This window comes from Thermothelomyces heterothallicus (genome assembly GCF_042370625.1).
Source record: "Thermothelomyces heterothallicus CBS 202.75 unplaced genomic scaffold P884_scaffold_9, whole genome shotgun sequence".
Taxonomy (NCBI): Eukaryota; Fungi; Ascomycota; class Sordariomycetes; order Sordariales; family Chaetomiaceae; genus Thermothelomyces; species Thermothelomyces heterothallicus.
The window spans coordinates 441419-455778 of record NW_027192570.1 but is presented as its reverse complement, the minus strand read 5'-3'; the positions used below and the strand labels follow the sequence as shown (position 1 = coordinate 455778).

Sequence of the window (14360 nt, the reverse complement as noted above, 5' to 3'; positions counted from 1 at the left end):
CCTCCCGCGGGGTTGGAGGACAAGTTCAACCACCAGAATCATGCAACTATGCAGACCGGATGTAGTACACACTCGCAAGACCGGGTATAAGGCACCAGCGATCACCTCCCTGTCGCGGTCGACCAGCCCCCGCTTCGACATGTCTTTTCCGCTCCTAGAGTGCCCAACTATTCCTTCCCGTCTTGTCATCGCTGATCCTATGAATAGTCTTGATGGGCGGAGGCTTGGGGGGGTTATCGACAGTGCCCTACAAGCCAACAACTGCTGCTGCAACGCCCCGGTAGACTTACAAACTTACCAGTGCTTCATATTGGGTAGCACGCGTCGATCGTTGGAGGTCCTCGTCGACTCGGCACTCAGGACAGCAGGGACCAATCATCTCTTGACTGCTTTGCATGCCTATAATGCCTCACAACCACCACAACAACAACCCCTCCCCCCAAAACTGCACCAACCGAACTCCCATGGGCAGCCATTGTCCCATTCTCAGTAGGTCGGCGCAGCATCAGACCTCATAGAAGGGTACCCCGATCTGCTGCGCCGGCCTTGTCGATAGGGGTGGTGGAGGAGGTCTTCCTCCCCCGACGGAAAACCTGACTTTCGGTGCGGACTGGATAGAGGTCGTTTGCGTGTTCAGACGTTGGGCATCAGCAGAGACGTCCCGGGACTGCCGAGACAAAGCAACTCACCGCGCCGCATGTGTCATGCATGCGGCCCTTCTGTCCTCGTACCACGTCACCCAGCCCAATGGTCAACAAGATTGACCCGATAGGAGGAAGGAGAGGGCGGAGAGAGGGGAATCGCATCAACGAGGACGCTAGAGGTCAGCTGCACGCGCGTCTGAAGCCGGACGGACAGAAAAAGAGGGGGAGGGGTAAAAATGTCGAGAGCCAGGGTCTCGGTAAAACGCAAACTTGCCCGCCCTTATCTCGATCGCCGCCGCGTTCAGGGTCCAAGGTTGGAACTGACGAGGACCCTGCTTTTTTCTTTGCCGGAGTCCGAGGGCGGATTGCAGCTGGAAAGTAATTGGCCCAAGAAGGAAGGAGACTGCATGTCGCCTGCTTTCGGAGACGGCGGTGCAGGTGTTTCAGATTCCAACCCGGGCCGCGCAAGTCGTTTCCCGTGGCGGAGGGTTGCAGATCCGGTTCTACGGCAAACGCTCGTCGAGTCTGCGCAACTTTGTACGACCTCTCTCATTGTCAAAGAAATTTCTTCCGGTGTGCTCGATCGACATGGTCGCCGTCGTATTGTTGCAAAGTAGTTAGGGATGCCTCGCGGAAGGGCTCGGTTGTTGGGCCTGATGCCAACGATGAGGCTTCTGTGGCCTCGGTGTGACAATCGCATGGTCGCCACATCTCTTCGGTCGTCATCAAGGCACTCGACAATCCCAGCCATTGGATTATGCAAAAGGACGGATGACAACTCCTGCTGCCTCTAGCTCATCCATCGTAGCAAAGAACCTCGGTATGCCACATCAAGCGCAGAGAACGCCATATCAACGGACCGCTCAACATTCCGACCCGTGCCCCAAATGGCGAGCCCTCACCCTATGGCTTTCAAAGAAAAGTTGTCCCTAGTGGTCGATAGCCCATACAAGAACCGTAGAGGTTGCGATGATTATAATGCTATCACGACAGGGTTCAGAGAGAAAGGTTGTATGCATATTCGTCCTCCATGTTCTGGCTTACCCAGAGGACGACCGAACTGAATGATCAGGTAAACGTCAGCAATTCTCCATCTTTGTCTGTGGCTAGGTTGCGAGGGAGAATAGGGGCCGTGGTAGAATGTCCAGAGGAATAAAATCAAGGATGGAAAAGACGGGACTCGAGAGACTCACCTCAACCCCACCAGCGCGTTGGCGACCAGGTTCTCGACGCCCATGGTCAGGGCGGGGAAGGGGACGCCCGGGACGGCAAACTTGAGCACGAACACGGTCACGCCGCCGGCCATGCCCCCCGCGAGCGCCGCGAAGCCCAGGAAGAGCACGACGCGCGCCTTCCAGGCGACGCCGGAGCCCGAGTACGAGAACGAGTCGGCCGACAGCCGCGCCTTCTCGACGCTGTTGATGATGAGCATGCCCAGGCTCGAGAAGATGAAGGGCAGCCAGTCGACAAAGGTGACATGCAGGTTGGAGCCGTTGAGGCCCGACTTGGACCAGACGGCCGAGTCGAGGAGGGTGTAGAAGGCGAGGGAGAACTGCGGGGTGCCGTTTCGGGGGGATTGGAAAATGGGCGCATCAGTCTGGAGTTCGAGGGTCTTCGTCTTCTCTTTTCCAAGAAGCGGAGAGGAAGAAGAAGAAGATGAAGGGAGGCGAGGGACATGCAAAACGTACCAGGCCGCCAGCGGCATATACCCCCGCATTACGCGCCCAGACGCTGTTGAGCCATTCTGGCCTGCCGAACTTCCATAGGCGATCCTCGGACATTGTAATGGTTGGTTGCTGGTGTTGTTTGCTTAGAGGCAGTTTAGCAGCCGACGGTCGGAGCGCGCGCGACTGGGGCCAGACCGAGCCGATTGATCGTATTCGTGATCGTGTGTAGACTTCAATCGATGGACGTTCTACGACGGGGTCAGGCGGTATATCTGTCGATGGGGGCACCGCCGGGTCTCTGTTTGTTGCTGGATCTGGTTGATGGGAAGATCGATGCACGAGGCCCCGAGCTCAGCTCAGCTTGCTGGTGGAGGAGGATGACGGCGTTGGAGCGGCAGGCTGACCGACCCACCCCGACAAGGCCAACGAGTTCTTGGCATCAGGGTGCGTGGAGGATAACTACTGAACTCCGGACACGTGATCGCCTCGCTGTGTAAGTATGAAATACAAAAATTACATACGCGACCTCGATGGCTGCCGCCAACCGCAGTCTGAGATGGAAAAGGACCATTGATGGACTCGGCACAGATCCGTCGAGAATATTTCTGTGCCACTAGGGCGCGCGCGTTGATGAGGTCAAACGCAGTTCAGGATCAGAACTGATTTTATCGGACAATGTATCAACATACCAGAGCAAAGTGACGGCCGACCATTGCGGTTCGGGTGTGAGGTAAAGTTGTTTAGTGCCTAATTTTTGCTCCCTCATCCTCCTCCTCCTGCTCCCAAATTTGTCAGACACCGCGGTTCACCTGCGCTTCCCCAAGGTTCCTTATTCCGAGGCGGATAGAAAGAAAAGGAAAACGGCCGAGGCCACATTAGGTAGTAGCAGATAACCCCAAGGTAATAATGTACAACAGAAGAATCCTCTCACCTTCCTTGCCTCGCCTCGTGCTCTTTGTTCAGCAATGCAGAGAGCGAAAACCGTCATGCAGAGGAAGGGGGGGGGGGATCTGGACAGAAAAGGGGTACCGAAAAACAAAGAACAAAAGAGCAGCAAAAGAAGGAGGAAAAGAGGAAGTCAAAAATAAAGCCCGGCACCTGCAAGAGCTCTCGGTTCATGCAGTGCGATGCAAGGCCGCAACCTCGGAGAAACTCTCGCAAAGGTTTTGATATGCAGCGGGAGGACTCATCGGAGAAGAATTGAAGCAACGCCGCGTTCAGAAGGAGAACAACGTGCCCCCAAAGAAAAAAACAAGAAACCCGGCTTCGTTTTATCGGTAACCCCCACCGCAAAAAGAGAAGAAGAAAAAAGAGTACGCCTGCAACGCCCGGAGTTATTTCCCCCGCCCGATGGATGTAGGATGTAGTGTAAAAGGTCCGTCGTAGGCAGTTCCACGTGCTGCTTGCTCGCCGTGCTCGCTTTCAGCTGGCTCATCACTTACGGTCGTGGCGTCACGCTTTGCCTCTTTGCCTCACCCAAATCGCCACGCCACGTCAATCGACCAACTCAGATCTCGATCGTCTTCATCGGCTCTTCGACCCCGGATTCCGCGGCGGCAGGTTTCTTCTCGGCCGCCGCCGGCGAACCGTTCGGTTGAGCTGTTTCCGGCTTATCCGTCTTTTCGTCGGAAGTGGCGTCGCCGTTGGCCAGAGCTGCTAGTCTGGGTGCGGTTCCCTTGGCCTCTTCGTTGCTCTGCCGCGGAGTGTCGACCTCGACCAGCTTCTCGGCCGCGCTTCCCGAGGTGGGGCTCCCAGCCCCCGACTCCTCCGCCACGCGTGCTAGTGGGCTCGGCTTGCCATAGCCGGGCCGGATGGGACTAGGGATGGGCGAAATGATGCCGGGACGCTGCAACGACCGGCCTCGGTGATCGCCGTTGGGTTCTGTCGACGGGTGGGCATAGGGCGAGTTCGGCGCGCTCGGCGAACCGGCTCCGGGGGCCATCGACTTGCGCTTGCTAGCCGTGCGCCCGTACCGTTGGTCCGTCCGCCACCGCAGGATGTCGAAGTAGCTGGGCTCGACACGGGTCTGCTTGAACTCGCGCAGCTTGAGCTCGCCCGTGTCCTCGTCGACGAACCATCTCCCGCTCTTCAGATCGTCCGCGACGATTGCCAGGAAATGCGCCCACGACCGCGCGATCACGTACTTGGTGTCGTAATCGCGCCCAAACAGGATCACCTGACCCCAATGGCCCTTGGGCCCGGGCGCAAGATCGACGGCCAGATTATTACCACCCCAGTCGCGCACGAGGGGGATCCAGGCCGGGTGCGCGTACGCCTTCTGGATGGCATTCGGGGGGACGGAGTTCTGGCGGGCCAGCAACTCCTGTCGCCAATTCGGGCGGGGCGATGTCGGGGCCGAGCTGGACGAAGCCGCTGCTGACGTAGACGCCTGGCTGCTGCTGCCGCCGCCGCCGCCGCCGCCGGCGGCGGCCTTGGAAGGGACCGCCATCTGGGGGAAAGGTGGTTCGGACAGGAACTCGCGGTTGACCTTGCGCCAATTCTCCCACTCTTGCACGATCTCCTCGCAGTCCAGAAGCATGCCGCTGAAGATGATGCCCGTGGGGGTTCCGCCGCGCTCTTGGCCGTCGTGGATCTGGAGCGATTCCCGGACATCCTGGGGAAGCGAGCAGTCGAGCTGGTACTCGAGCTCGTTGAGGTCGTTGATGGTGCATCCTTCGCACAGCTGGTCGAACAGTTCCGGGTAGTGTTCCTCGGCCCAATTATTAATCTTGCTCCACGAACTGGCGACTGGTGGGGGCGGCGGCATGCCATCGCGGAAGGACTGCATCGGTATCTCGCCCGTGGGGCTCTGCATCTCGAAGCCATCGTCTGCACTCGCCTGGCGCGCAGCTTGCGACCTCAGGCCGGGCGAATAGGGCCCCGGAGACGAAACACGGCTGCCGACGGGATCGAGCGCGGAGGTCGACTGACGACTTGATTCGTCGCGGTAGGGGGACGTGATGTCGGCACGAGACTCGCCGGCCGTCGCGATCGACGTCAGGCCGGCCCGCGCGTTCAGCGGAACGTGGCGCCCTGTCCGGTACGGGGAGTCGTGGCTGGAATCTGGGAGGTTGTTAGCATACGGTTAGGAGGACGGACGGACGAGTTTTGGTGAGGATGCTAACGTCGATCATTGCTGGTCATCGTATGCCAGAACGAACGGAAGGCGGAACCTATCCTGAAACCGGCACATGCTGTCAGTAATCGACAGACCAAATCGCGGTGTACCGGTTCCGGGATGCGTACGAAGTCATGTTGGGCGATAGGTATGGAAGTTGATACAGAAACAACGACGGCGAGCGACGAAGTTAGCTGGAGAAAAGAAAGACGGCGGGCGAAACGGCGTTCCCGGGCGACCTTTCGCACGGGAGACAATGTTCCGGTGAGTAAAAGCGAGCGTGATGGTGTGATGTTTGTGATGTTGCCGCCACGACACCGAAATAGAAAAGAAGAAGCGAACGGTCTATGCAGACCGAATGGGAATTTTCAGTGACGGCAAGGACGAAACGAGCGCTCTGTCTGCATCGATGGCAATGATGTCGTGGGAGGCGGCAAGGGATCAGGATAAACTGGCGCGAAAGTTGCTTGTGGCTTCCAAGCTTTCCCCTATCGATCGGTTTGGAAGGGTTCCAGCCAATGCAAGCCTTTCAGAACGACGAGCCCGCCGCAGCAGAGCATTTTGAAATGGAAAGGGGGGTTGCCAAGGGGGAAGGTTCCCACTCCGGCTTGCGGTGGTGGGGCGTGACAGGCCGGGTCGCGTCGGAGCCAGCTGGGCGTCGTTGTTCTCAGCACCCTCGGGGTCCCGCTTTTGCAAAAGACATTGCCAAGCATAGTTATCAGGAACCAGAGCCGCACGCCATTGGACAACAGTCTGGGTTCTGAGAAGACCCTGGCGTGAGCGCAGGAATCAGGGGCACTTGACGCCCATGGGGTCCGAGTGCTGGCGCCAATAACTACCGCCCTTGAGAGGGGGGGCGAAAAGTTGCCGCCTTAGCAATGCAATTTCGGGGCTTTCGACCACTGACCGCCCCCCTACCCCGTACTCTAGTACACAACGTAACAGAAGCACCAGGATTTTTGCATGCCGGGTCCTGCTCGCGATTGCTACGACGTCACTTGTTGTAGCTTATTTTGGTCTGGTTTCCAATTTGACACTCAAGTCCAACCGAACCTCCACTCCTCCCGCAGGACAGCATTAACTATATTCTCTGGTTGGCAATCAATCGTCTGGGGGCTTCCGCCGGGACAGGCCCACGTAAAGGCCTCCGAGACTCGGTGCGATGGCCGACGGGAATGTGGGCAAATTTGACCTTTAACTAGATCCACTTCAACTTAATATGTAAAAAGGAGGGCGGGCGAGCAGCTAGTCAGCCAATTTTGAGGGGCGCTGAGCGAAGGAAAGGCTCGTGCACGATCATCCAGTTTCCATCGCACGAGTCTGGAGAAACAGTCAATCCATTAATCCGTACACTGCGAAATCATGATCAGAGTTTCGGTTGCCGTGGTTCTTGGCTGTTGACGTGCAGCCAGCGTAACGTAGTTGTCCATTAACGTTACAGGTATGGATCCGTACAACTAGTGTTGTAGGCAAGTAACCACAGAGTACACTACGGAGTGAGTACTACTGACAGGTATGAGATAGATGCTCCGCGAACCAAGTACGTCCGTAGTTACTACCTAGTTTGTAATCTGGAATCTACGCAGTAAGTCAAAGCCCCACACCTCAGCTGGACAACGATCAACCAACTAATCTGTACTTCGCACCGTCAACCACCCCTCACATCGGTCCTGGTGTGTTGCTGTCGCCACTTCATGCTCACGATTGGATGCGCTAAGAGCCCTTACCTGGCAGACTGAGGTGTACGGATTACTGTATTGTGTGTGTCGTAACTTCGTAGTCGGAACGGACCACCGCTGACCACTCCCGAGAGAGACCGAAGCCATCCGACCAAGTCAAGCCGTGGCACGGCCCGTGGTGTTATCCGACGACGTAGGTAAGGAAGGTACTGTGCTCCGTACCCCGTTAGGTAACATGTGGCCCGCACATTGAACGTGCCTTTCCGGCCAATCCCACAATTTCATTCCATGCTTCCTTTCCCCTTGGCAATGGGACACCGCATGCTCTGGCACTGTGGATGTTCAGGCTGCCAGTGACCGACGGCTGCGGTCCGTACCTGCGTCCGCGCGCCGCGTCGCACTGCAGCCAGTAACTACCTATGGAAGCGCGGGCATGGGACACCGCAGCCGATGCTCTGTGCTCTGGGATGGTGCGGGCCGCTGGAATCTAATATATCCATGCTTTCTTAGTTTACTCTGTTCCGGCTTGTTTTTGTTTTATTTTTTCGTCGTTCATTTTCCAGAGCCCGAACCATGGTGACTGAACCTTTGAAACATTGAGCTCCGTGGATGCTTCGCAACATGATACCCATGTTTTTTTTTATAAAAAAAAAAGGGGGGGGGGAGCGCTTTGGCTCGTTGCTTGCATATCTATGGTCGAGGCGGGTACGGAGTATAAGAAGCCATACACGTCCACTGCCTTGCACTTTGCCCCGAGTCGTAATATATTCAAACAACCTTGTCAAGGAGGAGCTGCAATGCAGGTTGATGGGCTGTATGTCCGTACGCCTCTATTCAAGACAGGACGCTGTGCGTCTTAGACCCTCATGAGAAAAAGCTGGACTGCTTTCACTTGCTGCCATACCAGAATTGAAACCGCCCCCTTTCGCTCGCCACCCAAACTCCACAACCCCTATTGCAGCCAAAAAAAAAAAAAAAAAAAAAAAAAAAAAAAAAAAAAAAAAAAAAAAAAAAAAAAAGACCTTTACAACAACTTTGACCGGCTGAACTTAGCTCTGCCACATATGCTCGCTCAACCCCAACAGCTTATCCGCCAACTGCCTCTTCGCAGCAGCAGCAACGCCCCTCTCCGGATCCGCCAGCTGCTCGCTATAGCAGAGCTCCAATAAGGCCTTGAGCTCGTCATATGTGAACCTGACCCCCCTGGCCGCATTATTGTGCCCGGCCGCGCCAACCCCATCATTCCCGCCATCGCCACCACCACCTTCAGCAGCATCAGCAGCAGCAGCATCATCAGCAGCAGCGGCCGTCCCCCCCGCCTTTTCCGCATGCTCCCTCGCCCTCGCCACGATCCCGTCCGGCCCCCGTTCGAACAGCTCGAAGTACTCCATCGCCCTCGCCAGCTCGGCCCCGGGCCCCTCCTCGATGTTCTTCAGGTTCTGCTGCAGCACCAGCACGTTCAGCCGCATCCGCCCGCACCCCTTGCTGTTCATCGGCGCCGTCATGGGCGCGTTCCGGATCAGGTAGGCGTTGATCAGCAGGCCGAGGCCGGTCCGCAGGAAGCGCACCTCGCGCTCGCGCAGGATGTGCGACGTGGTCTCGTCAAACGCCACCATCTCGGCGTTGAGGTGCAGGATCTGCCGGTCGGGCTCCGTCACCTCCTGGTCCAGGAGGTACGGCGCCGTCTGAGACGGCGAGAGGGCCGTGTGCAGGGAGTGGAGTATGCGGCAGCGCACCTCGGAGTGCAGGGTTAGGAGAGCCGTAGTGGCGAGGGAGGTATACGAGGACAGGATGTCATCAAACGACCTAGTCCGGCCGGGGTCTGGTCAGCTCTTAATCGTTTATTAAAAGAGAGAGTGGTGTGGGGAAGGCCGAAAGGGGACAAAACAAAGATGGAAGTAGGCGTATAGGTTTACGTACTGGACGGTTTCTTGCGTCATTGGGAGGTAAACCGGGCCTCCTTCCGCAGTGGCCTTGTTAGGGTCATTGAGCAGCGTCCAGCGCTTCTTTTCGGGCTTGGAGAGGCTGGAGCGGGACGAGTCGGTTTCGTTTTTGGTGATGTGCCGCAGGCCGGATATCTTGACCGAGAGCCACTTCATGCTAGTGTACAGCAGGCAGAGCGATGAGATGGTGTCGCGGTCTTGGATGATGTCGCTCGCGTCGAGCGGTTTCTCCTTGCTGCGCGCCATGAGCAGATCGGCCTCCTCTTCTAGCAGTTGGAGATCTGCCCCTTCGGATTCCCACAGCTTCTGCATCGTGTCGTGTATTTCGCTCGGCTCGAGCGCCAGGACGGCAGAGGCTCGCAGTTCCTGGGTGCTGGATGCTTCCGTCTGGGTCTTGGTGACTAGCGCCTTGTACCAGGTGAAGCACCTGTCGTAATACCTCAGCATCTGCGTGATGATGAGCGAGCTGAGTGCCTGGTCGTGCGGGATCGTGCCGAGCATTCTGCAGAACGCCGTCACGATGGTAAAGAAAGCTGTCGTGCCCTTGAAGACCGGCCGTTTGGCAACCCGTGCCCATTCCGAGTCCTGTAAGAAGGCATCTGCCTCGCCAAAGACGGTGTCGCTGAGCTTGGCGAGCGTCTCGTCGAGCTGCGGCTGAAAGACGTTGACGAGGAAGTTGTCGAGAAACGTTGTGAGCGTGCTCGTTGCGAGGTCGGATCCGGGCGGGACGATATTCTTCAGGCGCTGGAGGAAGATCAGGGTGGGCGGCAGCAAGAGGCTCATGTTGAAGACGCTGGGCTCTACCAGCGACTTGTATGTTCCGCTGCCTTGACCGCCGCCATAACCAGCCGTGCTCTTTCGGGCGACGGTGGGGTCCGATCGCGGGACCACCAGACCCTTCTTGTTGTCGCCCTTCCGCGAGTTGGAGGTCAAGCCCGGAACGGCTGCCTGGATGATGCCGTCCAGGGCCTCGTACTCGGTCGCCATCTCGGGCGACTTGGCGTCAACCTCGGAGAGCTTGAAAAGATGCTCCCGAGCCGCGTCCTTGCCTCCGTTCAACCCCAGGCCGGGCCTTGGCGATGAGCGGAACTGGTACACGTCGGCATCCGTCGTGACGTAGTTGTGCAGCAAGGAGCGAATCTCGTTCTGATACAGATTCCAGAGCTCTTTGAAGCTGCCCAGCAGCGCAATGTTGTTCCCCGCTCCCTCGCGGCGGATCAGAGCCTTGATGGACTCGTGGAAAACGCGGTGGCCCTCGGCGATGGCTTCGAATTTGCCATAGAGCGTCCACAAGAGGTCGTAAATGACGTCCGCCCTCATCCGGGTCTCGCGCTGGCCGTAGATATGTAGCCCGTGGGAGCCATGCGACCCTCCCCGCAACGAGCTCGGGTGCTTCTGGTCGATCTCGTCAATGGTCTCGTTGACTACAGAGAACAATTCGACAGGCAACCTCTGCTTCAGCATGTCGACGGCCGACTCTAGTCTCCCTAGTCTGTTCAACGACTCGACCAGCAAGGTGATGTAATAAAAGGTATCGGCCTCGGGGTTCTTGTGTGGGTCCTCGGTAACCGGGCGGTCCCAATCGATGGCGTCCAAAACGGCATGGAAGGGGGGCACAGCAGGCGCGTCCTTGAAGGCGTCGCCGGGGGCGCCCTGGCACTTGGCCAGGTTCTGCCACCGTTCCTGGCAGTAAGGGGACTTGAGATAGAGGTGCTCGTGCAGCTCCTCGACCAGTATATCCATCAGCGCCGTCTCCTGGTTCGCCAGATAGTTGCGCAGCTCGCTCAGCGCCCCAATGTCGTCCAACTCGGGCTTCGTCAGCTTGCGCAGCGCGTTCTGGAGGACCTCGACCGCGGTGAGAAAGCGCTTCTCGGATATCCTGGCCTCGAGCTGGTCGGGAACGGTCCGTAGATCGTCAAGCTCGTTCAGGGTCTGCAGTACCCCGTCGTACATGCGGGACGTGGCGTGCAGCTTCTTGAGTTCCGGGTCTGTCGCGCAGAGGGCCGCTTTGGAGGCGGCCAGCGACTCCTTGAGGGCGCGCACCTTTTTCTGCGACGTTTGTATGCTCCCCTGGATCTTGTGAAAGGTGCCGATCGAGCTGTTGAAGCCCTGGTGGTATTCGTGGACGATCTTCTTGAGCGAGTCCTGCAGGTACTGGTGCGTCCGCTGGAAGTTGCGGTACTCGTGGGCGCGGCCCACGGAGCTGGTGTCGAGCAGCTGCAGGGCGAGCTGGACGGGGATGCAGTCGCTCTCGCACATGGCGGGCCATTCCCGCTTGATCAACTCGAGAACCTTACTCATCTCGCGTTCGGCACTCGTCTCCTGGACTCGCTGGGCAGACCGCGGCGGGGGGTCTGCGCCGCGGGCAGCAGGAGCGGATCGCGGGTTCGTCCGCCCGGGCGATGGCGCATGACGGTCGCTGCCATAGTCCTCGCCGTACGGGTCGTACTCGTCATCCTGGCGGTCGAGGTTGCCGTAGCCGCCGTTGCGGTACGGCTGGCCGTATCTGTTGGACATGGTCGCTATTGCATCGAGGGGTCCGTCATTCTCGACTTCGTCTGGTAAAAGTCCAGCTCTTTGAGTGTGGCGCGTTCGTTGATTCTTGATTCACGGAAATGTCGTGTTGCGAGGTCAATGGCCAAATGTTCGGGCTTGAATTACATCAAGCCTTGGGCTCGTTGGATGGCGGCGAGCCTAGATGTCACGGAGGTGGTGGAACTTCTGATTGCTTTCTGGGTTAACGTTAGTTGTAGGTGCATGGCGGAGCTGTGTCAGAACTGCGGGTTGTTTCGCAGTACGGATTACTCCGTACTAGTGCATAATTACCTTACACATGCCGTATTGTGTATGTAAGATACAGGATACAGCCGACCGGTTGAAACTGTCTTTTGGCGTGGGTCAGTGAATGACCCTCTGTTACTTCCTAATAACCGATATACGATCTTCGCCCCAACAGCACATATCGCAACTACAAGTACGCATTACAAGGTGTGTACTTGGCGTACGGAAAACAAACAGCACCGAAACACCAAATCGCCAAGCATCTCGGCATCGTCGCTTCAACCAACCTCATCGCCCACGGATCAGGCAGACGCCCGGCTACGTTCGTTGCTTGGTTACAGTGGGGTCTAAACTGCGGCACCCAGTCTATAAGAATACGTCCCAATGTGCGCCGTCTTCCTGATGCTGTCATGGCCCTGAAATTCCCCGTTTATCCTCCATCAAGGTATGGGGGTGAAACCGAGCCCGTGAAACGGCCAAAGGTGAGATGTGCGAGCGTGGGTGGACATTGAGGAAGACAATCAGGGCTAAAACCCCCCTAGGAGTTTGCATGCTTCTCATATGACAAGGATCACAAGTTTCGCCTCGACGATTCGTCTCTGAAATGGTACTATCCTCCAGACCTCGGTGTAGACTTGTCGCGAGGAAGCGACACGTTCATTCAACATGACGACTCGATAGACGAACACTTGGATAGCCTCCTCAAAACCATTAAAGCCTACGAACAGCAGACGGGCGAGCCGATAGATGCGCACGTCGTCACCTGGAGAGGCATGCTGACCAAGGTACGTGGTATGGGGCGCGCTCGTCCGAGGTTAGCGTCAAATGTGACCCAACTGACATTCGCCAGATAATGGCCACACCGTTTGATGACGAGGCGTGAGACCTAACTCGATCTCCTTCTTCATCAGGACCCATGCTGAGAATGGCTCGCGCCTGTTCTAGGTTTGAGATGAACGCCACCCTCTACCGAGTACGCTCCCCCACGACCCTTCTTGCCTAGGCCACGGGAGACTTGCTAATCTGCCGTAGGGTTGCATGTAAGCGATCCAGCAGGAAAGAGCTGGTCTCTGGATCACGAGACTGACATGAATGCCGAAGCTTTATCGAGGAGCACCATGGCTTCAAGGAGCAAAAACGGCAGATGGAGAACAGCCGGACGGGGCAGAGGATCCTGCCTTCGCTGATGCAGTATTGGGGTAAATGCCACTTTGTTGCCGTTCATGTGCCGGACTGACATCGCAAGGGTATAAATTCGAGACGCTCAGCACTCTGCCGCGGCCATGGGCTGAGACTTCGAGGGACTACATTGAAAATCGAGACCAGGAAGTCGTCAACAACAAAGAGCAATACTGCTCTGTCGTTCGGACGGGTTTTGGCAAGTCAATAGTCTGCCTCGGGGGCGAAGTCGACGCGAGTACGCAGCCCACCCTCCTCAGCCATTCACATCTCCACAACCAAAGCTGACGTTTCACAGTCTGGGACGCGAAGCCGGCGACGCCGGGAGACCCGATCAACTGGGTGGAGCTCAAGACGAGCGCCGAGATCCGCAACCAAAACGACCAATTCAAGTTTGATCGGAAACTGATGAGGTACTGGATTCAGTCATTCCTTCTCGGCGTGCCCAAGATCATAGTCGGCTTCAGGACCCAAGACGGCATCCTCAGCAGGGTGGAGGAATTCAGGACCATGAGCATCCCCCATGAGGTCCAACGCCGCGGGTTGGCGAAGTGGGACGGAAATGTCTGCATCAGGTTTACCAGCCTCTTCCTCGACTGTAAGTCCCCCCCCCCCCCAAAAAAAAAAATAAAATAAAATAAAATAAAATAAAAACGTCCGTACCAGACCACCCATTTTACTGATCATCCGCCACAGGGCTTCGCCGCAGCATAGATGATGAGGGCGTTTGGAGGATAAGGCGACGACAAAAGTCGGACTGCATCGAGCTTTTCAAAGTCGAGGAGGCTGGGCACGGCAGCATCATCACGGACGAGTTCATGAACTGGCGGATAAAGCTCTCTCTCCGCAAGATGAAGGCGCCAGAGCCGGAGTCATCATTAGCGGGGGAGCCAACTTCGGGGACAGAAGGGGCGTCTGCAGCTTGATGATCGAACGAAAGGCATATATCTACTGTGTACCAACATTATTTGGTACGGGAGGATTAGGTAACGGTATTGTGACGTAGGCATGTATGTTCAGAGAGGGGTTGGAACAAAAGTCCGGTGGAATCGGCGTTTCTTTGAGCGTGTTACTCAGACAACGGGCATAGGTTCGAGGCAGGCACTTTGTCACAAGATAGACTGGCACAAACCCCATGAGCCTTCAATGGATCCTCATGCTTTCGAACCAGAATCGCGCTTTGAAAAAAAAAATGACACAAGCCCAACAAAGTTATGCCAAAAACTGCCGAGATGCACAGATAGCAAGATACTATGGTATGTGATGCTACGCCCGCCCGATGCCGCAATGTGAGAGGCGCATTGAAACCCAGAGAGAACCACGTCTTGTCGGCCGCCTTCCCTTCATCT

At 56.9% G+C, this 14360-nt stretch overlaps 4 protein-coding genes across 4 annotated transcripts; 1 reads left to right on the top strand and 3 right to left on the bottom strand.

The window, feature by feature from the left end:
* Window positions 1-1504: 1504 nt before the first annotated feature.
* P884DRAFT_129774 (uncharacterized protein) lies at window positions 1505-2490 on the bottom strand. The gene is made up of 3 exons (XM_069437197.1): window positions 2333-2490; window positions 1838-2196; window positions 1505-1704 (listed from the first exon to the last, which is right to left on the bottom strand). The coding sequence occupies exons 1-3, from the start codon at window positions 2423-2425 to the stop codon at window positions 1641-1643; spliced, it is 516 nt and encodes a 171-aa protein (XP_069298143.1). The 5' UTR covers window positions 2426-2490; the 3' UTR covers window positions 1505-1640.
* A 1328-nt stretch (window positions 2491-3818) lies between these two features.
* Window positions 3819-5455, bottom strand: P884DRAFT_277100 (uncharacterized protein; the record flags this gene model as incomplete). The annotated part of the gene is made up of 2 exons (XM_069443038.1): window positions 3819-5374; window positions 5437-5455. 2 exons carry the CDS (start codon window positions 5453-5455, stop codon window positions 3819-3821), a joined length of 1575 nt encoding a protein of 524 aa, XP_069298142.1.
* Window positions 5456-8157: 2702 nt separating this feature from the next.
* P884DRAFT_242072 (Sec8 exocyst complex component-specific domain-containing protein) lies at window positions 8158-11740 on the bottom strand (the record flags this gene model as incomplete). The annotated part of the gene is made up of 2 exons (XM_069440257.1): window positions 9029-11740; window positions 8158-8914 (listed from the first exon to the last, which is right to left on the bottom strand). Exons 1-2 carry the CDS (start codon window positions 11566-11568, stop codon window positions 8158-8160), a joined length of 3297 nt encoding a protein of 1098 aa, XP_069298141.1. The 5' UTR covers window positions 11569-11740.
* A 258-nt stretch (window positions 11741-11998) lies between these two features.
* On the top strand, window positions 11999-14176 carry P884DRAFT_242067 (RAI1 like PD-XK nuclease-domain-containing protein). The gene is made up of 9 exons (XM_069440256.1): window positions 11999-12314; window positions 12375-12617; window positions 12683-12711; window positions 12778-12805; window positions 12865-12872; window positions 12934-13031; window positions 13079-13249; window positions 13310-13609; window positions 13708-14176. The coding sequence occupies exons 1-9, from the start codon at window positions 12243-12245 to the stop codon at window positions 13935-13937; spliced, it is 1179 nt and encodes a 392-aa protein (XP_069298140.1). The 5' UTR covers window positions 11999-12242; the 3' UTR covers window positions 13938-14176.
* Window positions 14177-14360: the final 184 nt, after the last annotated feature.